Raw genomic sequence first — 25,227 nt, 5'->3', positions numbered from 1 at the left:
ATAATGGCTAAAGAATTTGGCTGCTGATCAGAAGGTCAGCCGTGGTTTGAACCCACCAGCCGTTCCGTGGCAGAAAGATTTAAACAGTCAGATTTCTTCAAGATTTACAGCCGTGGAACCCCCTGGGCAGTTCTGTTCTGCCCTACAGGGTCGTTGAGAGTCAGAAGCAGCTTGGATGACAGAGGGTGTGGAGGTTCTTGTGGTTGTTGTTTTGTTTCTAATTTTGTCTTCTTCGTGGAGCCTGATAGACGAGTTGGAAGACAAGTCCCTGGGGAGGATGTTGACAGTCCTCACTGGTAATTGTGATTTCTAGAGTCCCTGTACTTAGTCACACAGCTGCATTCTGAACTTGACCCAGGCTGCCCTGTCTTTGTCCATGTCAGTGTGATTGAGCAACGAAGAGCCTGTTTATAGAAAGAAGTGGCTGAGGCTCAAAGGGGTAAATCGACTTGCCCGCTGCCACTCGCTGCCGTAGTGGTAGACCGGGGCTTAGAACTGCCTCCGAGTCCACACGGGAACTCTCCTTTGCGTTTTGGAGGCCCTGGAAGGGGTCACCTGAGGGCTTGGAGTGGGTGAGTGCAAATAGGAAAAGAGACGGATTGGTGTCTGTTGTCTTCACCATTAAACTATTTGCTTGTGTGTGACCTGCATAGGCCATTATAACCTTTTGGTTTCTCATCTCCAAAATGAGGGTGAAATAAAATTGTTAAGGTCAACCATCCTCCATGGTATCACCGTCCTGGTATCGACACCATGAACTTCTGGACTGAGGTTCTGTCCATTCTTCAGATTTGCAATTGGAAGGTAGTGGATGGGAGTGCCTGATCTCTCATTTTCACACGTGTAGAGCTGGTGGCTGAGTGGGTGAAAGTTTTGTCCAAACTTACGGCGCCTCTGTGGTTTACGATGTGACCTGTGTGGAGCTGACCACTGAGCTGCTGGTCTCTGTGCTCCAGGGGATGTGGGAGGATTCTAGGTCTGCTGAGGGGCCTATGGTGGTGAGCTGCAGGCCTGAGATTCAAACAGACCCCAAAGGCTTGAAGGTCAGACTCAGGATGGTCTCTCAGAGCCTGTAGTCAGGAATGAGGTCCAGTCAGCTCCCTAAGGTCCTGCCAGCTGCTTGTGTGGAGGGTGATGTAAAGAGAGGGACCCTAGAGGAAGACAAAGCAAAGCTCAGTCACTGTGCAGGCAGTAACCACCTTGGTTTCTTTCTGTTTACAGGGAGATTTGGGCCTGCCAGGGCCCCCCGGCGTCCCCGGCCTCCTTGTAAGTACACAGACATGTGGACAAGGGTGCTGGGCTGGAACTTGGGCATGTGAGCAAACAGCTGGTCCTGCAGGGCAAATGGAAAAGCCTTCTCTTTGCTCAAACCCCAGAAGAGGCTCAGGGAGCCAGCCTGGTCTTGGCAGAGAGCTGAGGCAGGAACGGCTGCTGTGTGGCCTCTGTTAGGCTGCTTGCCTTCTCTGAGCCTACTTCCTCACCAGTAGATGAGAGCGGGAGGCTGCAGATGTCCTTCTGCATCTGCTGCTGGCTCGTTGCTCTGCGAGGAGGTCTGGATGGGTGATGGCATGGCCAACCCACAGGTGAGGAAGTGACTGACAGATGCTGAGGCTCTGGGCCACTTTGGCCAGTCCTGTGAGCACTGACTTTAGAGCCAGACTTCCTGGGTTCAAGTCACAGCTCTGCTGTGTAACCTAGATTAAATCACTTCCTTTTGTAAGTCTCCATTGCTTCATCTGTAAAATGGAGGGCTTAGAGTAGAAGATTCGATGGGGAATTCCATGTACAATCCTTGGCACAAGGACTGGCACTTAGTAAGTGTTCAATTTGTGAGAAATGTAATAGTAACTATTGTTATCACTTCCTGAAATGCCCAGGACTGAGCACAGCATATATGGAGAGAGGTAGGAAGTGACTGATTGCTGATTTCATCTAGGCATCAGACTTTTTCTTTTGGTTGAAACCAAGGCTGAAACTCAGGACTGAAGCCTAGGTACCAGCGAGAGGCTTGTGTCAGAGAAATGACTCTAATATCTTCTCCTTGTTGCCCACCCCTTCTCTCTGGCCTAAGACCGGCTCATGGGGTTTAAGTCAGGAACCGTGGAGGGACATCCTTTAGCCAGCTTTGGCCATGCCAGTAACTTTGCTGAGAAGTACAGCTCAGAAGAGGCTGCAGAAGGCAGAAGGAAATGTGAGGCCTCGTTGTTCATGATAGACCAGCCTGGAAAAATATCCAAAGGTCAGAGTGGTCATAGTGGCAGTTTGTTCCTGCTAAGTAAGCCTGGGCAGTGGTAGAGGAGCAGATCAATCTACATCCAAATCTGAGTATTGCTTTCTCCTAGTTCGGTGACCTACAGTTAGTGACCTCACTTCCATGCATCTCAGAAAACTCTTCCCATAAAATGCAATTATTGTACTTGCTCTTGTTAGGGCCCCAGACACATAAAGTCCAGTCCATTCCAGTGGTTAAGAGGACAGTCCTAGGAATCGGATTTCCAATGTTTCAACTTCTTCATTTACAAAATAGGGTTAATGTTCTTTACCACACTCAAAAGACTGCTGTGAAGATTTAGAGTAATTAATACAGCAAGTGCCTAAATAGTAAACATTCAAGAAGTATTGGTTATAATAAAATAGTTGGTGTTAGTTTGGATTGTTTTATACCTGGTAGGAGCTATCTAGATTGCTAAATTACGATAGATTCCAAAGTCACTTTAGAGCCGAGTGGGCTGGAGTATTGTAATTTATTAGTGATTTCTGCCTTGGTTTGGGATGAGAAACCATCAACGTGTGAGTCAACATTTGACATCCTTAATACTCATTTATCAGATCTTTGCTGAGTACATTATTTAGAAAATTGTGGTGACCTAGATGCTTTGGAAAAAGAAATACAAGTAGTCTTCCACTTAGTACATATTTGAGTTATGAAAACCTGCACTTATGACTGTCCGTTTGTTGGTTTTTGTACACCTGATAGTCAGCTGGTGGCCTAGTTGGTTAGAAATTGTACTGCCAACCCAGAGGCAGGGAGTGGGTTTAGGCTTTTTTTTTTATTTTATTGGTTTGCTCACAAAGTTCATATACATTGTGTTCCACACTGTTCTTCATTCATATTAGGTTTCATACAATCATTCCCATGCATTATGACTTATAAAGTCAATCACCACTGGACCTTACCCGGCCATTTCAGGTCCCCACCAGATCCATTCCAATTTCCTTCACCTCTTTCTTCCACCGGCCAAACTGTGCAATCCTGTGGTTTTGCCTCTACCCATCCTCACCCCTCTGCTCCTGCCCTTTCCATCCTTGGGAAGGCAGGGGTTTTATTATTCACCAGCTGCTCCATCAGAAAAAGATGAGCAGTCTCCTCCCAGGTGATTTAGTCTTTGAAACTCTGCTGGAGGGACAGAGATGAGTTGGTTCTGATTCCATGGAAATGAAGCAATTTTAAAAATAGTTAAATACTTTCTATCAGGGAGATCTGGTGGCCTAGTGGGAAGAAGCTGTGCTGTAATCCTGAAGGTACATGGTTTGAGGCCATGAATTGCTCATTGGGTGAAGGATGAGTAATCTCCTCCCATGCAATTAACTGACTCTGAAAACAACTGAAGGGTCACCAATGGGTTGATTCTGATTTTATGGTACATTACAATAACAGCAACTCTGTATTATTAAACAATAGACAGACAATGGACAATAAATAAGCATGACAGAAGACAAATTGATGCCTTTGTGTTGCAGACCGAGGGTCCCAAATAATGGAGTAATTTAAAATTATTAATAATGAGACAAACAGCCAGGAATGAGATAGAGCAGAGAACATAAAGCAGGGGGCCAGCAGTTCTTGACTGAAGACCCTAAGCCAAGCTTCTCTGTATCTTTATTGAAAATTATCAGGAAGTAAATCACAAAGATAATTCGGTGCAAATGAAGCCAAGCCCTTTCTATTGAAAACCTTCTGCTTGACTCAGGAGGGAGGGGTCAGCAAATGCAAGAATCTGGTAAACCCCGAAGGATTGCCTTAGTGCCTCAGGGTGAACTCTGGCTTATATACCTCACCTCCCCTACATCCTGAAACAGCATTCAGTTTATTACAGATATTTAGTATTGGCTTCCCATACCTTTGAGTTGTGATACTGGAGGATAGTACTGAATATCCCATGGAATGCCAAGAGAACAAACAGATATGTCCTAGAGAAGATGCAGCCCGAGTGTTCCTTGGAGGCGAGGAAGCCGAAACTTTGTCTCCCATGCTTTGGGCAAGTTGCTAGGAGAGGGTATTCCTTGGAGAGGGACATCATGTTTGGAAAGGTGGAAGGTCAGTAAAAGAGAAGGAGAATCCCAACTAGTGACACAATAACCGCAGCTCAAGTATGTCAGAGACGGTGAGGACGGCAAAGGAGAGGCCAGGGTTCAGATCTGCTGTTCACTGGGTCGCTACGAGTCACGCTCGACTCAACAGCAGCTCACAGCACCACCACCCTGTACTACAGTGTTGCAGCATGCAGTTTCCTGATGCTGTCATTCCCATGCCTTCCCTCAAAGACCCATTTTCTAAAGCTACTTATAATAATGAAATTTTTTAAAGAAAATACATATTTAGCTTCTGTCAAAACGGGCTTGGGACAGAACAGAACCTGTCATCAATTGGAGAATGTGTATCTGAACTTAGAGAATCTGAGTTTAGAGAAGCCTCCGAAGTTCAGCCCTCTCTAAGTCCCACAGGAACTCCTTCTGGATCATCTCTGTCAGATGATCATTACACTCCTTTTTTAACACCTCTGGCCTTTAGAAGCTCCTTCCCTGCTGAGACAGCCTTGTCTTTTTCAACAGAGCTCTCATTGTTCAATGCTGTGTGCTTACTAAGCCCAAGTCAGCCTTACTGTCCGTGGAAGTGTCCAAGGTGTGAAGATTGTCACTGGTTTTCCCAAGACTCCTGGTTTATAGGGCAGACAATCCTAGTCCCCAAACTTTACTGTGCTCTGGCTGTCATCCTTGGCCCCTGCTCCTGTCATTCACTGTCTTAATGTTCACTGGGTGGGACTTGGAAAGGGCGAGAATATTGGTTGGCTGCATAAGTCATATGCTAACCCAGCCCTTGGTGCTCCTGATTCTTTACAAAGCTCTTTTCCACTGTGTTCTCCTCGCTCCAGAGTTAGGGCTGCCAGTTAAAATAAGACTCCCAGTTAAGTTTGAATTCCAGATGCAGTGTTTAGAACATGTTTATACTAAAATAGCATTCATTGTTTATTTGAAATGCAAATTTAACTGAACATCCTGCATTTTTATTTGCTAAATCTGGCTACCTGGCCCACAGTCTCTTAAGAGTTCTATTTCTTAGGCAGGAAAACTGAGGCCCTTAATCAAGGTCACAAACAAGGCGGGAGAGGATGGAGGCAAAATCAGAGTCTGGGCCCCACAAACTGCTAATCCAGGGTATTCTTCTCCATGCCCCATGTTTGAGGGGGCTTGAGCCTAGGTTGGAACTCTGGTCCTTTCTGCATTTCTCGGACCTCAACTTGGACCTGAAGCCTTTCCACAGAGCTGCCCTATCCAGCCCATGCTCCTTCATGCCCCATTTCTTTCTTTGGACCCTTTTTGCCTCTCCTTTTCTGCTGGTTTTTCAATTTGATTCCTTTTGTTGCTAAAGTTGAGTTCCCCCTTTTCTCACCCTTGGAACTCATAAGGCTTGACAAGTGAGTGCCTACTCTCACCCAAGCCTCCCACTCCCAGCTTCTATGGTCCAGCTTCTAAGGGCAGCTTCTATGCTGGGGAAAAAGTGACCTCTCTGAAGAGCTGGAGGAGTAAAGAATTTCCTAACCAGGAGTTAAAGGGGAAGAGGGACTGTGAGTCACCTTGGTTTTCCAGAGAGGATGTGGGTTTTAAGCTGAGCAAATGGGAATTCCACGTATTGATAATCATTTTAATGGAAATTCAGATTTATTCAGGGCTTTCTGTCTAGTCAGCTGAAGTGATTTGCATGCAGATGGAAGCTGGACAGTCCCAGATCCCCACAGCTCTTAAAGCCGGGAGGAAGGGCGCCAGAGGACAGACTAACATTTATGGAGCGTCTGTCTGCCTTGTGTGTGCTTCTCGTGCATGAGGCTGCAGAAACCCCTGATGCTCGGGGTGGGCAGCCAGCAGTACACCAGGACAGGGAAGCTGTGGTCCACAGCCACCAGCTGTGGAATGGGAACGCTGAACTTGGGACCCACTCTCTGTGCCTCTAGCCCCAGTAAGCTGCCAGTGGCTTCCTGCGGCCTGCGAGGTGAAACATCCCCCTTTGAGTAATTGAAACCCTTTCTTTGGCTGACCCTCAAGAAAACTGTGCCTGATTCCAGAATCCGCTCAACAAAGAAGATTTCTGTCTTTTTTTTCATGCTGAGTGACACAGAGGGAATTTTGGCTCTTCTGTTTAATGAAGCCCAAGAGCACATGGTCTGGCCAGAACCCAGCTTGGGTGGTATAGTGGGCTGTTGTTAGGTGCTGTTGAGTCAGCGCCTCCACATAGCAAGCCTCTGTTCAGCAGCGTGGACTCTGCCTGATTCTGTGCCATGTCCACAGTCTCAGTTGTACGTTAGCCTATTGTTCTAATCACTGTGTGAATCCATCTCATTGAGGGTCTTCCTCTTTTTCATCAAACCTCCACATTTCCAAATGTCATTTCCTTCCCCAGGGACTGATCTCACCTGATAGGTCTCCATCTTTATTTTGAAGATGCACACTGGCTGTACTTCTCCCAAGACAGATTTAGTCTTTTGCTTTTCTGTGCCAGAGTCAGCTTTCTTCACCAACACTGCAACAATTCAAAGGGATAAATTCCTCTCCGTTCATCCTTATTTGCTGTCTGGCTTTCACATGCATATGAAGCAATTGAAAATACTGTGACTTGGGCCAAGCACACCTTAGTTTCTTAAGGGACATCTTTGCTCGTAAGCTCTTTAAAGAGGTCTCAGTTATCTAATGCTACTATAACAGAGATGCCACACGTGGATGGCTTTAAAAAACCAGAAATTTACCATCTTAACACTCTTGATACCAGCAGCCAGGAAATTAAAAGATGAATTGCATTGGGAAAGTCTGCTGTAAGAGACCTCTCCAAAGTGCTGAAGAGCAATAGTGTCAGTCTGAGACTAAGGTGTGCCTAATACAGGCATAGTCTTTGTAATTACTTGCTATGCATCAGACAGCTGGACAATGACTAGGGAGAATAGAAGGAGGGTTGATGCCTTTGAGCTGTGGTGCTAGAGAAGAGTCTTGAATATATCATGGATACAGGAGAACAAACAGGTCTGTCCTAGAGAGGGTGAGACCAGGCTGTCCCTGGGAAGCAAGGATTCTGTAGCTTTGTCTGGCATACTTTGGACATGTTGCAAGGAGAGGGACGTCATACTTAGGAGGGTGTAGGAACAGCACAAGAGAAGACCCTTGATGAGAAAGATGGTTTGAATCAGTGACTGGGTTAATGGGGGTAGGTGTGTCAGAGACAATAAGATTGGCACAGGATAGAGCAGGGTTTAGGGCTATTGTACCTAGGGTCACTATGAGTCGCAGGCGACTCTACGGCACATAACAACAACAACAGCAGCAGTTTGTTTGTTGTTAGGTTCTATTGAGTTGAGTACAGTTCATAGTGGCCCAATGAACAACAAATCTAAACCCAGTCATCCTTATCACCCCTGAAACACTTGACCACACTGCTGCAGTCACCATGTCGATCTGTTTTGTTGAGGGCCTTCCTCTCTTTCACTGCCTCTTGAACTTTCCAAGCATTATATCCTTTTCCAAATTATATCCTAGCAACATGACCAAAATATGAAAGATGAAGTTTCACTCTCTTTGTCTCTAAGGAGCATTCTGGCTACATTTTTACCCTGAGACATGCCTGTTTGTTCTTTTCACAGTCCATGGGATATTCGGTACTCTTCTCCAACATCACAGCTCAAAGGTATCAGTTCTTCTGTCATTTTATTGTCCAACTTTCAGATACATAGCAAGTGATTGAAGAGACACTTAACAGCTTAGGAGACTAGAAGTCCAGACTGAGGGTACCGCTCTAGGAGAAGGTTAACTGTCTCGGTATCGGTTGTTGAGAAGAGGCTTTATGCTTTATTTCCTTCTCATCTGTAGGCCAAATGTGCCTCAGAGACTTCCTTGTGTCTTCACTTTCCCTGGTGTCACGGAGTTTCATACTCCTCCCTGGGACCTAGGTCCAAAACAACACATTTCACTTCTTGGCTCCCTTTCCTCACCTCTCTCCAGTGAGATGAAAGGCTATGGCCACACCCTGGGGACACTCCCCTTACATCTGATTAAGGTTATTATGAGATTAAAGAGTGTTGAGTTCCAGCCTTAATCTTTTTACAACTCTTTCATTTATCAGATCATGGATAACATTACCTAGTTTCCACATTACATCTGTCATTGGGGTTTTTTCTTTATTTATTTTACAAATTTGTATGCATTATGTTTCAAATTATTCTTCATTCATATTGTGTTTTCATGCAATCATTATCATGCGTTATGTTTTATAAAATTAATCACCTTTGGACCTTGCCCATCATTACCCTGTCTTTTCACCGGATCCTTTCTATTTCTTTCACCCCTTCCCCCAAACTGTGCAGCCCTGTGGTTTCACCTCTTCTCATCCTCAGCCCTCCCTTCTTGAGTTCCCGTACATTTTTTTTCTTCCCATTATTAATTTTAATGAAAATTTACAGAGACTTTGGATTTCCATTCATTCATTGTTGCACTTTTCTCCCCGCCCAACCTCCCTCTCCAGTTCTTTCTTCTTTTTGAAAAGTAAAAGATAAATTCTTTTATTGCTATACAATCCCTTGCCCCAAATCCACTCCACTATGCAGCCTTTATTCTGGACTTATGTTATGACAATAATACCTAATCACATATCCCTTTTAAACAGTTCTCTCCCTCATCTGTTTCAGCACGGTATACATAATTTATCCCATCTTTTTCAGTCTCCCCCCAACCCCAATGTCAGTCCCATTTTACAACAGTGGCACTATGCAGTATTTGTCCTTTTGTGACTGAGTGTTATGCAGTATTTGTCCATATGAGACTGCATTAGTTCACTTAGCATAATGCTCTCCAGCCTCTCCCAAGTTACATAGTATTTTTCTAAATTGTTGCCCCTGAGGGCTGTATAGTATTCCATTGTGTGAATGTACCCCAATTTCTCAATCCATTCAGGGCTGTTTCCATGTCTATCATTGTTTTTATTATGTACTATTGAGTTGGAACTGACTCATAGCAGACCTTCTAGTGGGTTGTCAGAGGCAGCAGAGTTCAGAGCTATTGTGCATAGGATTCCTATGAGTCACAGTCAATTTGATGGCACATAACAATGAAAAATCACTTGGGAAGAGATTGCCCATGTTTCTCCCACAAAGCAGCTTGTGGATTCAGAACCAGTTGGTGGATCTGAACTGGATGCTTTTGGGTTGGCAGCACAACTTCTTACCCCTAAAAGCCTCCAGTTCTCCCTACATATATCATTGTTGTGTACTATCCAGTTGGAACCAACCCATAGCTGACCCTCCAGAAAGTTTTCAGAGGCAGTTAAAGGCATGGAAGGAGATTACTCACCATTCAGTCCATGACAAAACTCCTTAGTAGCAGATTTGGACACTGCAATAAATCAAACTCATTTGGGTTCTTAAGTGATGCTTCCATGAGGGTTGTTTATAGATCCAGTGACATTAAATCTTTGGCAATTTCAATTAGTTCTATGTTTATCATGATGCTGTTTATTGGTCCAGTTGTGAGGTTTTTATTTTCTTGATACTGGAGAGAGCTGATCTGTGATGAAGATAATCTTGGTGGTGTTTGATCTTTATTGAATACTTCAAGGCTTTTTTGTTTACTGAAATCAAGACCATGTCATCTGCATAATTCAGGTTGCTGTTCAATCTTCTTCCAATCCTGATGCCACGTTCTTCTTCATATAGTCTAGTTTCTAGGATGATTTGCTTGGCATGCAGACTGAGTAGGTGTCCTGAAAGATAAGTCCTACACACACACACACACACACACACACACACACACACAGCTTTTCCTGATTTTAAACCATGAAGTATCTCTTGTCCTCTTTGAATAACTGCTTCTTGGCTTATATACAGATTATGCATGAGCACAATTAAGTATCTTGGAATTTCCGTTCTTTGCAATGTTATCCGTAATTTATTATGATCCACATAGTTGAGGGCCTTTGCAGAGTCAATAAAACAGAAGTAAACATCTTTCTAGTATTCTCGGGTTTTAGCCAAGATCCATCTGACATCAGCAATGATATCTTTCCACCCTATTGATCTAGTCAATTTGATGCCACTTTGTTTTCCTTGTCTATAAAGCAGGTCAATAACTCCAGTAGCCTGATTTTTACTAAACCCTTGTGTCCAAGGCTTGTGCTAAATGTTTAGTTGCCCCAGCAACCCTCTTAGGTTGGAGAGTCATGTTACCATTTTACAGTTAAGGAAGCTGAGGTTCATTTCAGAGAGGTTCAAGCACCTGTCCTAGGTCACACCACTGCTAACCTGGATTTAGGCCTACATCTATAGCTCGTGTTCTGCAGTGCACCAGCTCACCTGCTCTGCAAGACTTCTTGGTCGATTGTGAAAGTGGTGTGTGTGCATGTGGAACAGCCATCCATGAGTGAAGAGGTGAGAGGCCTGGCCACACATTCCAGGTTCCCCTCCACCCTGAATTGTTGACAACTGCATTAAATTTTCTGGAAAGAAAACTGTTGCTTTCAGTGTTTTCTGAGGCCAGAAAACATTGCAGCAGGACTTTTTCCTAGAGGGTATCAGTATGAATGTGTGGGGTGTTTTCTCTCCCTTTGGTGAAAAGCACTTTGATTGGGCACTTTCTTCAGGTTAGACTCCAACCTTGGTGCCTTGGTCACAGAAGGGGCACAGCAGAGATGGCACCTGCCCTTGTCCAGGTGATGAGATTGGCCATGACCATATTGTGTACACTTTATGGAACATATACATAAAAGATCATTGTGAGGACAGACAGGACACTGTGCCGTCTCACAGCAGGGACGTGGACCTGTGGCGCTGGGGAAGTGATGCTGGAGCTCCTGGCAGAAGAACAAAGAGATGATAATGATCTGAGCGGAGGGCAGTGCATGCAGGGTGCCGGAAACAGCTTGAGAAGGGCCCAGGTGTCCCCTGGGGTGTGCTAGCGTGTTGCAGCTAACGAGGAATAGCAACGAAGAAGGGAAGAGGAGACGTGTGAGCATGTCAGTTGGGAAGGATGACACCCCACCTCTCCTTTCAGGGGTATCTGGACAACCTTGGTGTGGCTCTTGCTGACCGTGTGTCAGAGTAGCAGAACTCATGCCTGTCTCTGAATTTTACATCTCTTCTCTTGTCTGTCACTCATGAGTGATGGTGAGAAGCAAAGGCTACCTGGAATCCTTTGTCCAAAGACAATATAGAGCTTGTGAGACTGGACTATGGGTCTGACGGACAGACAGACCTGGATTTGGGTCTTGCTCTGTCCATTACTTGTTGCTTAATCTTGGTTGGTCAGGTTGCTTCACCTCTCTCTCTCTCTCTCTCTGCCTCAGTTTTCTCATCTGTAAAATGGAATGGGGCTAGTAAGAGAGTGAACCTTGCAAAGCTGGTATGAGGAGCTGGAAAGTATCCCAGGACCCTGGCACTGTGTGAATGCTCCTTAAAAAAGTTTAAAAGCTCTTTTTAATGAGGACTGGGTGGGGCAGTATTCCCAGTGTGTAGTGTGGTCTCTGACGCACAGTAGGGGCTTTGCAGCCACACGGTTGTGATTGATTCTGCTCTTGGTAGGAGTCAGTGAGATGCAGGGCAGAATGTGGAAAATGGTGTCTGGGTGTGCGGGAAAATGCTGTATTGCTAGGCCAGGCTGTGCACAGAGCTATCCTGTGTGGAGTGGACAGCGCCTCTGTGAGTGGAGCTGGCGGAAGGTAGCTTGCCATTTCCTCCACTTCTCCCCAAATGCTTGTGTAGCTTGATGGGGGCAAGAGGGAAGACCAACATAGGGAAGGCCTGCTTTGAGCCTGTCCCTGGCAACCAGGAGCCCTTCTTAACAGGTCCTCCCCCTGGTGTTGAATGGCTACACAAGGCCCTGCCCCCCCTTCACAGACCTATCCAAGAGGCCAGCAGGGCAGCAGAGTGGCTATTGGTGAGAGGACATGAGGCTTTGCTGTGACCCCACAGCCCACCACGGCCCGCACAGGAGTTAGTTAAGCTCGTGCTGAATTCTGTCCCCAATATCAAGCCACCTTCAGGTCCCAAGTGGGAAAGAAGAAGCCAGTGTTCCCAGGCTGCCAACTGGCCCTTCGTCGCCTCAGCTCCGGCCTGCACTGCAGCAGACTGTTCCAGAAAGGCCTCTGTTTATTTGCACACCATGGGGAACTCTGGGTGGGCCACCCCTCACTCGCTTCATTCAGGAAAAGAGGGGAACAGAAGCAACAGGAAATGGCCCGATTAGAAGCAAAGCTCTGAAGGGCTATCTTTTCCTTTGGACTCCAGCCCCACTCAGCCAGAAACCCTGGCTTCCTAACTACCTTTCCTTCTCCTCTCTCCAAACATGACTTCAGTATTTACAGGAGCTCTGGAGACAGCCTGCCTAGTGAATCCCAGCTCTGCGCTGGCTGTGTGACATTGCTTGAGCCCTAACCTCTGGGAACCTAATCTATAAAATGAATAATAGAATAAAATGAATAATGAGTAATAGAGGCCATCTTTAAAGGTGGTTGTAGAAACAGCTGCGTGCAGGAGTATGAAGCATTTAGCACTGTACCCAGCAACTAATAGGGGACAATTACCTGATGGGAACTGAAGGCAGGCCTTCTTAGCAGAGCTCAGCTAGAAGGTTTTGTTGAACCCAATCAGATGGGGACTCGGAGATTCAGACCAAGGAGGATTTAGCCTGTGGTAGGGACACATGGTAGGGACATGGCCTGGATGAGAGGGATTGAATGGTGAGAGTAGGGGGTGAGGATGCGTTCAAGATAATATTGACTCAATGATCCCATGTGACAGAATAGAACTGCCCCAAAGGGTTTACTTGGCTGATCTTTATGGGAGCAGATTGCTAGGTCTTTGTCCTATGGAATCTCTAAGTGGTTTGAACTGCTAGTCTACCCGTTGGTTGTAGTTAGGTGCTCTGAGTTGAGTTTAGTTCAGTAACTCATAGCAGTCATATGATCAACAGATCCAAGTAATCTTCTATCCTGTGCCACCCTCACCGTCTCTGATACACTTGAGCCTGTTGCTGCAGTCACCGTGTCAACTCTTCTCGATGGAGAGGTCTTCCTCTCTTTCACTGACCCTCCACCCTTCCAAGCAAGATCTCTTTTTCCAAAGACTAGCCTCTCCTAGCAACATGTCCAAAGTATGAGAGGTAAAGCTTTGCTGGAGCAATCTGGCTGCACCTTTCCTGAGATATACCTGTTCGTTCTTTTTTAACAGTCCATGGGATGTTCACTATTCTTCTCCAGCACCACAGCTGAAAGGCATCAATTCTTCTCTCGTCCTTATTCTTATTCATTGTCCAGCTCTCAGATGCACAGCAAGTGACTGAGAAGACCATGGCCCAAATCAGGGGCCCCTTAGTCTTCCAGTTGTACTTGAGTACTTAACCCTGTGCTCTAGCAGGGCTCCTTGCAGTAGTTCTCACTTGTTGTGTGTGGAGTCGGAGCTAACTCATAGTGCACCCTCCACTGGGTTTCTGAGGCTATGTACCGCATGTATTGCACCAGAAGAGATTGCATTCTCTTTCTCCTGAGGAGTGACTGGTGGATTTGAACCTCCAGAGAGGTGCAGCCTTTGGACTACCCCGAAGTTGGGGGTGAGAATCAGCTAGGCCTCAGCAGACCGAGCTGTCATCTGAGCAGACACTCTGCAGGCACACACTTTCCCTGGCCCTTCACCGCCCTTTCTGCAGAGCCAGGCAGGAATGCGACTTTTCATTCTCAGCGGGCCTCCCTCTGCGACGTCTCCAGGCAGCTCGGACTGGAACTCCTCGCTGGAGCCTGGCTACTTGGGACAGCCTTTGTTGTGTACATATTTTCCCCGAGGGCTGTACTCTGACCTCTGAGCTTTTGCCAAAGAAGTGAGAAACCGAGGTACAGAGAGGTCAAGTACATTGATTGAGGTCATACGACAGGCAGGCATTTGGATCCATCACAGAGGATAGGAAAAGGAGAAAAGGTAATTTCTTTAGCATCTCTCTTTTTCAGAGGCTGAGCTCTACAGTAAGGCCTTGCCCAAGGGTGCCAGTGATAGAGGTGGGCCCGACGTGAGAAGATTTGAGGGAAATGGGGGGGGGCTGGGTTGAGACAAGGATGTTGTTTGGAGAAAGTTTAATCACTTTTTCACCCTCCACCAGAGTTCCTCAGTCGTGGTCCCGCTGATATCTTGGGTTGAATAATTCTTTTTGGGGTTGGAGATGGGAGTCCTGTGCATTGTAGGCTATTTTGCAACGTCCATGGCCTCTACCCACTGGATGCTAGTTGTTGTTAGATGTCTCAAGTCGACTCCAAATCTCAGCCACCTTACAAACAACAGATCTGACCCTTGCCCCCTCCTGCGCCCTCCTTCCGTCTCTGTCATGCCCAGCCTGGGGCTGAAGTCACCGTGTCAGCCCATCTCGTTGAGGGTCTTCTTCTTGTTCGCTGGTCCTCCACCCTTCCCAGCATCGTGTCACTTCCCCCATGTTATGACACCCAAAAACGCCTCCAGACATTTGTCAAATGCTTTTTTACATTTTGATTAGTTAAACCAGCCATGGGAAAGTTAAAACAGCTGTTAGCCAAAAGGGTGGCCATACAAACCCATTTGTCATTCTGTAGGAGAAAGTTGTAGCAGTTTGCTTCCATGAAAATTACAGCCTTTAGAACTTTAAGGGACAATTCTACTCTGTCCTATAGGGTTAGAATTGAATCAGTGGCAATGAGTGAAACACATGAAAGGAATTCAATTTAATGAATGTAAACGTAATTCAATGAATTAAAGCCCAGCACAGTTGTAGGAGGAATGTGGTAAGAATATTAATCCCCACTTGCTAAATGAGGAACTGAGGCACAGAGAGATTAATCTCCCCAAGACATTCGGTGAGTCGGAGTGGGGGAGACCAAGATCTGGCTTTGCTGAGTTCTGATGGCTCCCCACCTTTCTGAGCCCTTGTTGAAGTGTGTCTATGAAGGGAGTTACTTTGCAGAGCCTAGAACTCACAGCTCTTGCCTTTGGTGATCACCTTTGGAAAAGCTGAGATTCTTTCCTGCCTGTGGGCCTGATTGACTAGCTGCTCTTGGAGTCCTAATGGCCCACCTCTGACTTGGGGGTTTCTAGGATTAACACCTTTCCTCTTCACTACCCTCTGAAAAAACAGACCAAAAGCACTTCCCCTTCACTTAGAGGACTCAGAGGTCCTGTTGATCCCCTAGAGAATGCTGGTGGCATAGTCCACAGGGAGCTTCTAATCCAAAGGTAGCCTCTTTAGTGGGTTGAATCCGCCAGTGGCTCCTCAAAAAAGATGGACCATCTCCTTCCATGGGATTTACAGCTTCCTAAAAACTCAGTGGAGGGACAGCTTCACGTTAGTTCTGACTTGATGGCAGTGAGTTTTGGGTTTGATGTGTGCTTTACTTAGCTCTGCAGCACCTCTAAAGGGGCCGAGTCATTGTCTTCAATTTATAGTTAGGGTGACTGAGATCCATGAAATCCACTGAAACGCTCTGACTCCATGAGTTAGTTATTTACTAGTCTGCTGTGGAGTAGAAAGGGGTAGTATGTGTGGTGGAAGGGCCTGGGAATGACCCTTCAAGAAGTAACTTTGGGAAGGATTCATGTGAAATTGTTTCAGATATTTCAGTAGAAGTAAACAGAATGAGGAACATTCTTCATTTCAATGTAAATAAACGCAGTGGAGTTGTGTCCTCCAAAGCCCAGGCAAAGCCCAGGCCCAGACACCTTGAGGGTCACCTCTCTGAGGCCAGTCTCCAGAAGACCCTCTCTTACAATGTTTCCTTTTCTTTCTCTTCCCAGGGTGACATGGGATCGTTGGGTCCGATTGGTTACACAGGACCCAAGGGCATGAAGGTAAATGAGGGTGATTCCTGGCCATCCAGCAGACCACGCTGACCCGTTTGAGCCCCAAAAGCTATTGTCCCTTAGACAGTGTGGGTGGTGGGAGTGATGGTGTCCAGAAGGATGGTGAGAGGACACTGGGTAAGCCAGGGGCTCAGTTCTTCCCTGGCCCTGATAGCCTATCACCATCTGTCTGTTATCTGTGCCAGAAAACTTTGCTGGATGCCAGTCCTTGGGCCCAGTGTCAGTGACTTATGACTCTGGGCCTCAGGAGGCTGTAAGCCCAGTGGGGAAAAATGACCAGAGGTGTAGACCGCTATTCCTGAGGTCCACTGGCATATAAGAGAACAAGCTAACACTGCTAGGGCATGCTCTGAGGATCTCACAATTTGGCTAACATGCACATGTCAGTCTGTCCCTATGAGCACCCTCTTCTGGATTTTTCTGAAGTGCTGTGGCCCACCAGCTAGGAACCCTTTCCCAAAGCTCCTTCACTCTACTCCACTGCTCTAAGAGATAGAATTCCTAGTCTCCTATCACAGAGAAGAAAACGAAGCCCTTGCCTTGAGTCACCAGTGAGTTTACCTGGATTTCTGACCTCCATGGCTTAGTGCCTCCCTCACCTCTGGACCTTCTGTTTTGCAGGGGCTGATGGGAAACATGGGGGAACCCGGACTGAAAGGTGATAAGGTGATCTGAATACTCCCTTATTGCACTGTGTTTATCTGCATGTGAGCCCCACTCTGCCTCCACGCTGCAGCTGCTGGTTTCTCCCAAATGACCCCCTTTTCCCTCCCCCAGCCTATGTTACCTTAAACCTGCATTCCCTGGCCTCTTACTCATCACTCCAGGTGGAGACTGACCAGGCTTCAGGGAATGAAAACCTTGACACACACAGATCACAGGGGGAAGTTGGGATAAGGACGGAGGATAAGGCAGAGCACTGAAACTGGTCTCGGACAGCACCAGGTCCTGGAGTCCAAAGCCAAGGACCACAGAAGTTGGGGCTGAGGAGAGAGTGGGCTCTGGAACAGGTCTGAGGTGGAAGCCTGTATAGGAAAGGCATAGGACGAAACAAAATCCACACGAGCCATCCTGCTTTGGAGTTTGGAAGCCCCTCTAAAGAGCATGTGGGATGAAAAGAGAGCTAAGGATAGGCCTCTGCTTTTAAGAGGTCGGCACGTTTGCCACATGAGCCCTGCATAGCCCTGCTGCTGACGAATCACTGCATTTCTCATGTGGCATCAAGCCAAGAGAGGGGGAAGGTGGGCGTTAGGGGCCTGGGTGCCACAGCGTCTGTCCAGAAAGACCCCTGGTACTCAGTCTGGTAGATCGTCTTCTCACTCTCCCCTCTTAGTATCTGACAAACCAGGAGGACGCTACAAGTGTCCATGAGAGTCCTGACAGCAGAGATCTGCTCCTCGCCCAGCCACGGCTCGGTCTCTGCACCTGTCTGCAGGCAACACTGCACCTTCCCTGAACCAGCCTTCCATGCTGGCAGCATTCCAGAGCTCTGCTGGGATGAATCCTAATCCTCCACGCCAGCCCTGCCCTCTAGGAGATAGGAAACTTGTCTGAGGTCAAAAAGCTGGTAAATCAAGTGTCAGGGTCCAAATCCAGCCATCTGCCTGGAGAGCTCAGCTTCGAAGCAGAACTGAGGTCACCAGGTCAGAGTCGAAGCCCTCTCAGCTCATCAATGCCTTGAGCTCAGAGATGGAGAACCTGAGATCCAAGAAGAAAGAGCGTTGCCAAAGAAAAGTCAATGATTTATTGGCAGAACCAACGCAGGCCATTATTAGGAAATGAGAACTGTGGGGCTAAAATTGACATGCCCAGCTTCTTTAATCCATTGCCCAGCCCCAGATAGCCAGAGGGTGCAATGCTAATCCCAGCCCTCTCTCCACCTATTTCCAACCCTTCTGCCTCCCATTTGCCGCCTCTAACGCCGCCCCAGCTGTCCCCGCTCCAGTGCTGGCCCTCTGCCTCTGCCCTGCTGGCTGCCCCTTTCCCCACCCCACCCCCTTCCTGTGACCCTCCTCTCTCTAGATTAAGAGGTTTTCTGTTGGAGCTGGGAGTTTCCCCACAGCTACCTGTTTGTCCTGGGGACAGAGACTGCAGCACTCTGGAAAGGGTGAAGTCATGGACAAAGGAGAAAGGAAGTGGGGGTAAAGTGGGAGTGTAGGCAGGGAGCTTTTAATAGGCCCCTCTGCAGAGCTGGCCTCCAGTGCCGGTTTCTTGAGGAACATGGAAAGAAATGTTACATAGATCTCAGCTGGCGTGCTGACTGGTGGGGCCGGGGACATGGAGAGATGTGAGAACTCTGGAAAGGGGGGAGAAAAAAAAAAAGGAAACGACTTCCCTGCTCATAGTTGTTGTGGTTTTGTTCAAGTAAATCTTTGGGGGAGAGTCTCATGTCTTGCTCCTTTGGGGGGGGAGGGAGTGATGTTATGGTTAAGATTGAGTGTGGTGGTTTCTGCTCAGCCTCCCTGCCCCCCCTTCCCTGGATGACAAAACCAGCTCTTCGTGTTCCGTGGTCGCTCCTGCCTGGAATCCAGATTTTCCATGACCCAGCCTGGCCACTGGCCCACTTACAACCGCTCAGTTTCCTCTGCTCCCAGCGAGCCTGGTTCTCTCCAAATTGATTGTCCTGATTTTAAACTTTTCTATAATTATTTTCTTAACACCCTTTCATTCTTCCTTTGGACACTAAAAAAAAATTTCCTTAATTCTCACATCTCTGGGATATTTTATAGGATTTTCCAAACTGGAAAAGCCAAAGTAAATGAATTCTGAATTCTGGCTTTTGTTCGTGTGTCCAACCAAGGTTGTTGTCCTGCTGGGCCATGGCCTCGTCTGTACAATGCGGGGTCTCTGAGTCTCTGTTCTTCTGGGCTTGTCTCCCCTCTCCCTCCTGCTGCCCGGGCTGGATGTTTCCTGAGTCCTGGGCCAGCAGACTTTCGGTAATGTCCAACATGGAAAGCTGGAAGCACTGAGCACTGGGAGAGATGGTCCTGGCCCTAAGGGAAACATGTACTATTTCTGCAAAGGCTCACTTTTTGGATGATCTCAGCAAAGCAGGACGTGGCTGAAAACAGAGCACAACAGTCCTCTTAATGGTCAGAGTCAAGTGTTAGCCAGTGTATGTAACAGATTCCATCTCAGAGGAGAAACTCCCAGTCATACACTGGACACTAGGTTACTGACTGTTTGCACCTCTTTTTAACAAGCCAGCCTATCTGGTATGTCAGACTAGACATGCTCCAAAGTGTTTCTGATGGCTAATGTTTTTGGAAATAGATTGCCAAACATTTCTTCCATGGCGTCTCTGGATGAACTTGAATCACCAACCTTTGAGTTAGCAACTGGGGAAGTGAACCATTTACATTACGCAGGGGCTTTGTCCCTTATGCACTAGCTAACTGAAAGGGACCTCTGGTGGCCTACTCTGTGGGGAGTTACACAGCTAACCCAAAGACTGTATTTTCTTGCTGGTTTAAATCCACCAGCCACTCTGAGAGAAAAAGATGGGCAATCTCTTGTGTGATTTACAGTGCTGGGAAATGCAGTGCAGGGCCGGTTATGAGTCAGTTCTAACTCAATGGCAATGAGTTTGAGTTCTGAGCTGACTTAAAGGGAGCTCTGATGGCTTGGTCTATAGGGAATTGAACTGCTAACCCAAAGGTCATGCCTCTCTGGCAGTTCAGATCCACCAGGGACTCCCAAGAGAAAGATAAACAATCTCCTCTTGTGCTGTTTATTGCCTCAGAAACAGAATAGAGGGTCAGTTATGACTCTGTTCTGATTCAGTTGCAATGAGTGAGTGAGTGAGCAAACTGATTAAATGCAACTATTGAGAAGTAAACTTAAGCTGATTGCAAGCACAGGATTTCTCAGGAAAGGAAAAAGTGAGGGCTCACAGCCTGATAGTGAAAATTATCAAGAGTAGTCAGAGGCCACAATGACTTGGGGCTGTCAAGGGAGGGCCAGCTGTTCAGGCTGTACTGCTCCTATGTGACAACCTCACTTCAGGACAAAGTGGTTGAAAGATTAAGAAACAGTTTGGCGTAGTGTCAGTTCTCTAGGAAAGGGTAGGTGGTACTTGGTTTAGCTTCTGACAATGCAGTTTTTAGTCATACACGCACTCTCATGCAGGTCCACAGATAGGCTGGCACATATCCTTCTCCCCAGGCTCCCTGGTGACCTGCTCTTTTCTCTAACAAGGCTATTGCTGGGCAGGTGAACTTTGGGAATGATCTTGCAAAGCTGTACCCTTGCCAGTGGGTGTGAATGCTGGGGAGGAGTCCAGAACCCACTGTGGTGCCCATTGTAACTTTCTTTGCTGATGTGCATTTAGGGTGAACAAGGGGTTCCAGGTGTGTCAGGAGACCCCGGATTCCAAGGAGACAAGGTAAATGCATCTCATTCCCACTCTTCCCCCTTGTCTTCCTGGTCTGGATCTGGCTTCTTTCCCAGGGCATGTCATAAGCCAGGATCCACCTGTCAGATGGTTCCTTTTCAAACAGTTCTATCTTCTCTGCCATCAGTCCACCCTCTGGCCATCTCTTACCTAGACTTTGCAATGACCTCCTAATGTATTTCCAGGCCTCAGCCTCTTCCCCCTCCACTTACCTTCTTCCCCATGGCCACAGAACTGTTCTCAAGGCATAGTTCTGCCCTATGTTCATAAAGCAAGCATCTCTTGCTCCCAACTGCTCTAAGAGTGAAGACCTGACATCTCACCCTGGCTCTCCAGACCTGTCTGTGCTTCTCTGTTCTTCTTCCCTGCTCACAGCCCTGCATTGCAACTTCATTCACTTGCCCACTGTACCTCCAGACCTATGCACATTTGCTGTCTCAGCCTGGACCATCTTACGCCCAGTCTCTCTGTACAGTCCAATCCTGCCAATTCTTTAGGACCCTGCCCACTTGCTATTTCTACACCTGCTTGGAGAATGATTGTTTCCCTCTTCAAGGACCCTGAGCAGCTTCTCTGTCATAAGGAGGTCTTATGGGATCATCTTTCTTCCTGATTTGTGGGACTTGTGTACAGCTCTCTGCTAGACACAGAGGTCCCTGAGAACAGGCTCCATCTGACCTGATTGACTCAAGGTTCTGTGTGGAGAAGCAGGTAGCTCGAGCCTGTGTGTGCAATGAGTGAGTAACCAGGCTTACTGAACAGCCAAGGGGACTTTCCACACCCCACCATGGGCCTGCCGAGGACTGCTCCTCTCTGCCTGTGTCTGGCACTATGTGGCTACAACTGGCTCTCAGCCAGCCAGTCAATGAGGTCCAGATGTTGACCAATTCTGCCTCTTTTCCCTCCCTTCCTCCTGATGGCCCAGCCTGACCCAGCCTCATGTCTCCTGCTTTGTGATGAGCCATGCAGACCTTGCTGCCTCTCTTGGGGGTGCTCTACACTGGAGTTCCGCAGTGCCTTCTCAGAGCCCCAGGGTCCTAGATTTCAGGACTATCTGGTGAGAACAAGGGTGGCTGTTTGCCCCTCTGAGTTCCCAGACCAAGCCCTCAGGGTGCCATATCGGTGTGATCTGACCTGCAGCCGGCAGGTGAAGGGAGAGCTCCTCCAATAAAGAGGTGGCCTCAGGCTGGCTAGAGGACTACACTTACTCACCTGGCCAAGTGTCTGTCCTTCCCTAACTACAGCATGCTCTGGGTCTCTTCCAGGGAAGCCAGGGGTTGCCAGGGTTCCCAGGTGCACGGGGAAAACCAGGGCCTTTGGTAAGTATCTGCTCTGATATCCCTAACATCACCCTCTCCGAATGGTTATGGAAGGCAGTTAAGACACCTTCACACCCAGGACCTCATCTCCTGCAACAGCCCTGAGTAGCAGACTGAATGTAACAGGAATGACAGTGCACCCTTTTTAGTGATGACACTGGGACCCAGCCTCATAGTTAGACAGCCTTCAGTCACCAGTAGAGCTCTGCTGGGAATACAGGCTTATAATGCCATGTGTAGGAATCCATGAATAGCATAGATCATTAAGTGCTCAACTACTTACTCAAAAGTTGGCGTTTTGAACCTACCCAGAGATGCTTCCAAAGAAAGGTCTGTCCATCTGCTTCCTAAAGGTCACAGCCTTGAAAGGCCCTGGAGCTCAATTCTGCTGTTAACACATGGGGTCACCATGAGTCAGAATCAACTCCACAGCAACTATTTTGTAATGCATTGTAAACAATCCCTCACTCGTCACTGACTTGGAGTGGTCTCACAGCTGACCCCCCCCCCAGTGGTCTTCTGAGGCTGTAAATCAAACAGCAGGAGATTGCCCATCTCTCTCCTCAGGAGTTGCTGGTGGATTTGAACTGCCAGAGAGACACCTTCTTTGGACAGAAGCACAACACCCTGTAGACCGACTACCCTCTTAATGAAAATGGATTCTTTTATTTATTGTTACCATATGTACCAGACCCTCCTATATTATGTCTCTTCAAAGGCTGTCAGCAACCCCAGGAGTTTTAGGGAATCATTGTTGCTCCTATTTAAAGATAAGGTAATTGAGGGTCCTCAAGGTGAAATGATCTCATTTCTAGGAAGCTGTGGAAGTAAGGTGTGCAGAGTAAAACCGTCTATGTGTTTAGGTAGATTTTGTCCATATATTTCTGAACTTCTCCAAACACTCATAATTAGGGTGGAAATCCACAGAGTTGGAAGGCTCTCTCTCACACCAACTTTCCTCTTCCATAGGGCAAAGTTGGAGACAAAGGATCTCTTGGGTTTCCTGGACCACCTGGCCCTGAGGTATGTGATGCTCCATTTCTTTACCTGGTTGCAGCTGACTTGCAGAGTCGTCCTCAGGAAAGTGAGACCCAGTGGGGGAAGGGAACTTAACTGGAGGTCACAAAACAAGTGAGATAGGGGAGAAGGTTCTCTCAGATCAGCAGTCATGCCTCTTGGACCTCTGTTGCTGCCAGTTTACCCATGTGCTCTCCAAGGCAGTGAGGGCAAGAAGTGGCCTCAGAGTTCCTCGCCAGCCCTGTGGGCTCGGGACCACATGTGCAGTTTCCAGAAAGACCACCAGGAAGCCCTCTGGGCTGTGCTGCCAGGACATGTGCTAGAGTGCTGGACACCCACCACTCCTTCCCCGCCCGACCTTCCTGCAGGCTTTGGTGAGCTCTCTTGCCCCCTGTTTTACACAGTGACTCTGCTGGAGAACTGGGAAGAGTAAGAATCATGTTCTCCTAGGGTGGTCAGTGGTCAGCACCCTGGCCTTCCCTCAGGGCTCAGCCAGCCCCGCCACCACCCACTACTCTCTGACCTTCAGCTTTGCTTGCTCATGAGGTTTCTGCATTTGAAATAAAGTTCCAGCTCTGCTGGATTTTCTAGGCTCTTCCATGTCACTCCTGTTTATCACCCAATGATGAGGGATTATTTCCTGAAATCTCCAAGTTCAAGCTTTCCACTGTGTTGACTTTGGCACCGACACAGTCCTATCTTTAGACAAATGGAATTGGCCTCCCTTTGTGGCCCCGATTCCCTCTGGTCACTGCTGAGTCCGAGGTTCCCAGCATTCTGGTCAGTGAGGGAGAGAAAAGCGTGCCCAACCACATGCACTGAGCACCCCGGAGTGCCAGGAGCCTAGGTGGCATCTTCCAGAGGAGAACTTGGTGACCTGCCCCATAGCTATATGAGGGAAATGCTTCCACTGCCATTTTGCAGGAACGAAACTGAGTCATAGAGCAGCAGGGTGAGCTCCCAAGTTCCTTTGCTTATCGGTAGGGGACCCTGATCTCCTCTTGCTCTGCTGGGTCCCTGGACACATCTAGAGTTTGTCTCGCCTAGAATTCTGTTCTGTTTTGATTGGCTGAAACGGTATCCGGACGATGGCTCTGCTCAGCTGCAGACAGAAGCTGATGAGCATGTCAGCACCTTCCCAGCTTCCCTGCCTCCTTTCCCAGCGATCATTTCCCAGTCAGCGATCACTCCTGGCTGTGTTATCTTTTTCACGCATCAATGGGCCAGATGTGTGTGAGCACAGACTTCGAGCAGCATTCTGACTGACTGGGTCTCACTGGACCCGGGCCGACTTGTTTCCTTCCCCAGGCCATTGCTCTCCCTACATCATTCTAAGTTCCTGAGCAAAAGGGCTGTCTTAACATATTCCATCTGAGCCTCATAAGAGCTCTGACGACAGGTGGGTGATGTAGGCACCATTTTATAGATGAGGACGCTGAGGCCCACAGAGGTTGAGAGTTTGCCTGGAGTCACACAATGAGTCTGCAGCAAACCAAGGTTGTGAGCCTCCCAACTTGAAGAAAGACTTTGCATGCCAATGTCTGCTAGATGTTCAAGACTGGTTTTGTATGTGCTGGGGAGAGGCTGTTTGGGTTTGAATTGAAATTACTAAAAGGTCAAAAGAGACAGGAAGAAGAACCAGCTGATGAAAGCAAAGGAGGGGATATAATTTGGTCATGGAGATTCCGGTTCCAAGCTTACGGGAAACTGAAATAGTAGTAGGCTGGTTCATTGCTGCATTAACAGAGGTATAGCACCTAAAGCAAGGGAGGGGATGTTCTGTACTAGTCTGTGCTGGTCATACTATGGTCATACTGCTGCCATGGGCATCCTGCTGATCACACTCTTGAGAAAACAGAAGCCTGAGCGCCTGACTACAGATAAGAGAAGGACAGGCTTCTGAGAATAGGATGATTGAGCCTCAAAGTGTGCAAAGGCTGTTGTGGGGAAGAGTGATCCCCTGAGCTCTGGAGGACCTTGAGGGCTAACACAGAGATGCTGAGGGATAAGGGAGGTGATGGAGCCCTGTATGGGAAAGATCTTTCTACTACACATTCATCCCAGCGGGCCTCGGCAGGAGGTGGCAACCTCCTGGTGGTGCTGTGGGCAGAACCCATCATCTTGGCTGGGAGATGAGGGGATTTCCACTTTCGATAGGACTGAAGTTGATTAGCTCCTTGCTTCCCCACCATCTCAGTCACAGCCAGTGGAGAAAATAATCATACGTCTGTTTCCTGCAGTCAAAGGGTGAGACTTTTGGGGCAGAAGGTGGTTATATTAGGGCCACCCTGCCCCACCTGGACTCTTCCAAGGTTAAGGGGGGAGCCAAGCTTGGCTTTCTCAGCAGCCACATCAGATAGAGAATTCAGGGTCCGGCGCT

At 47.7% G+C, this 25,227-nt stretch overlaps 1 protein-coding gene across 1 annotated transcript in view; it reads left to right on the top strand.

Moving 5' to 3' along the window:
* Positions 1 to 25,227, top strand: part of COL27A1 (collagen, type XXVII, alpha 1) — a 166,288-nt gene that overhangs the window by 69,080 nt on the left and 71,981 nt on the right. The window contains exons 15-20 of the mRNA XM_006890718.1: positions 1,222 to 1,266; positions 16,053 to 16,106; positions 16,740 to 16,784; positions 20,449 to 20,502; positions 21,777 to 21,830; positions 22,800 to 22,853. Coding sequence (XP_006890780.1) covers positions 1,222 to 1,266; positions 16,053 to 16,106; positions 16,740 to 16,784; positions 20,449 to 20,502; positions 21,777 to 21,830; positions 22,800 to 22,853 — 306 coding nt within the window. The remainder of the gene's footprint in view (positions 1 to 1,221; positions 1,267 to 16,052; positions 16,107 to 16,739; positions 16,785 to 20,448; positions 20,503 to 21,776; positions 21,831 to 22,799; positions 22,854 to 25,227) is intronic.

The sequence above is a fragment of the Elephantulus edwardii genome, unplaced genomic scaffold, assembly GCF_000299155.1.
Source record: "Elephantulus edwardii isolate Elephantulus edwardi_28Jun2011 unplaced genomic scaffold, EleEdw1.0 scaffold00092, whole genome shotgun sequence".
NCBI classification, from domain to species: Eukaryota; Metazoa; Chordata; class Mammalia; order Macroscelidea; family Macroscelididae; genus Elephantulus; species Elephantulus edwardii.
Note: the sequence above shows the minus strand (reverse complement) of the source record. Positions and strands in the feature narration are given on the sequence as shown.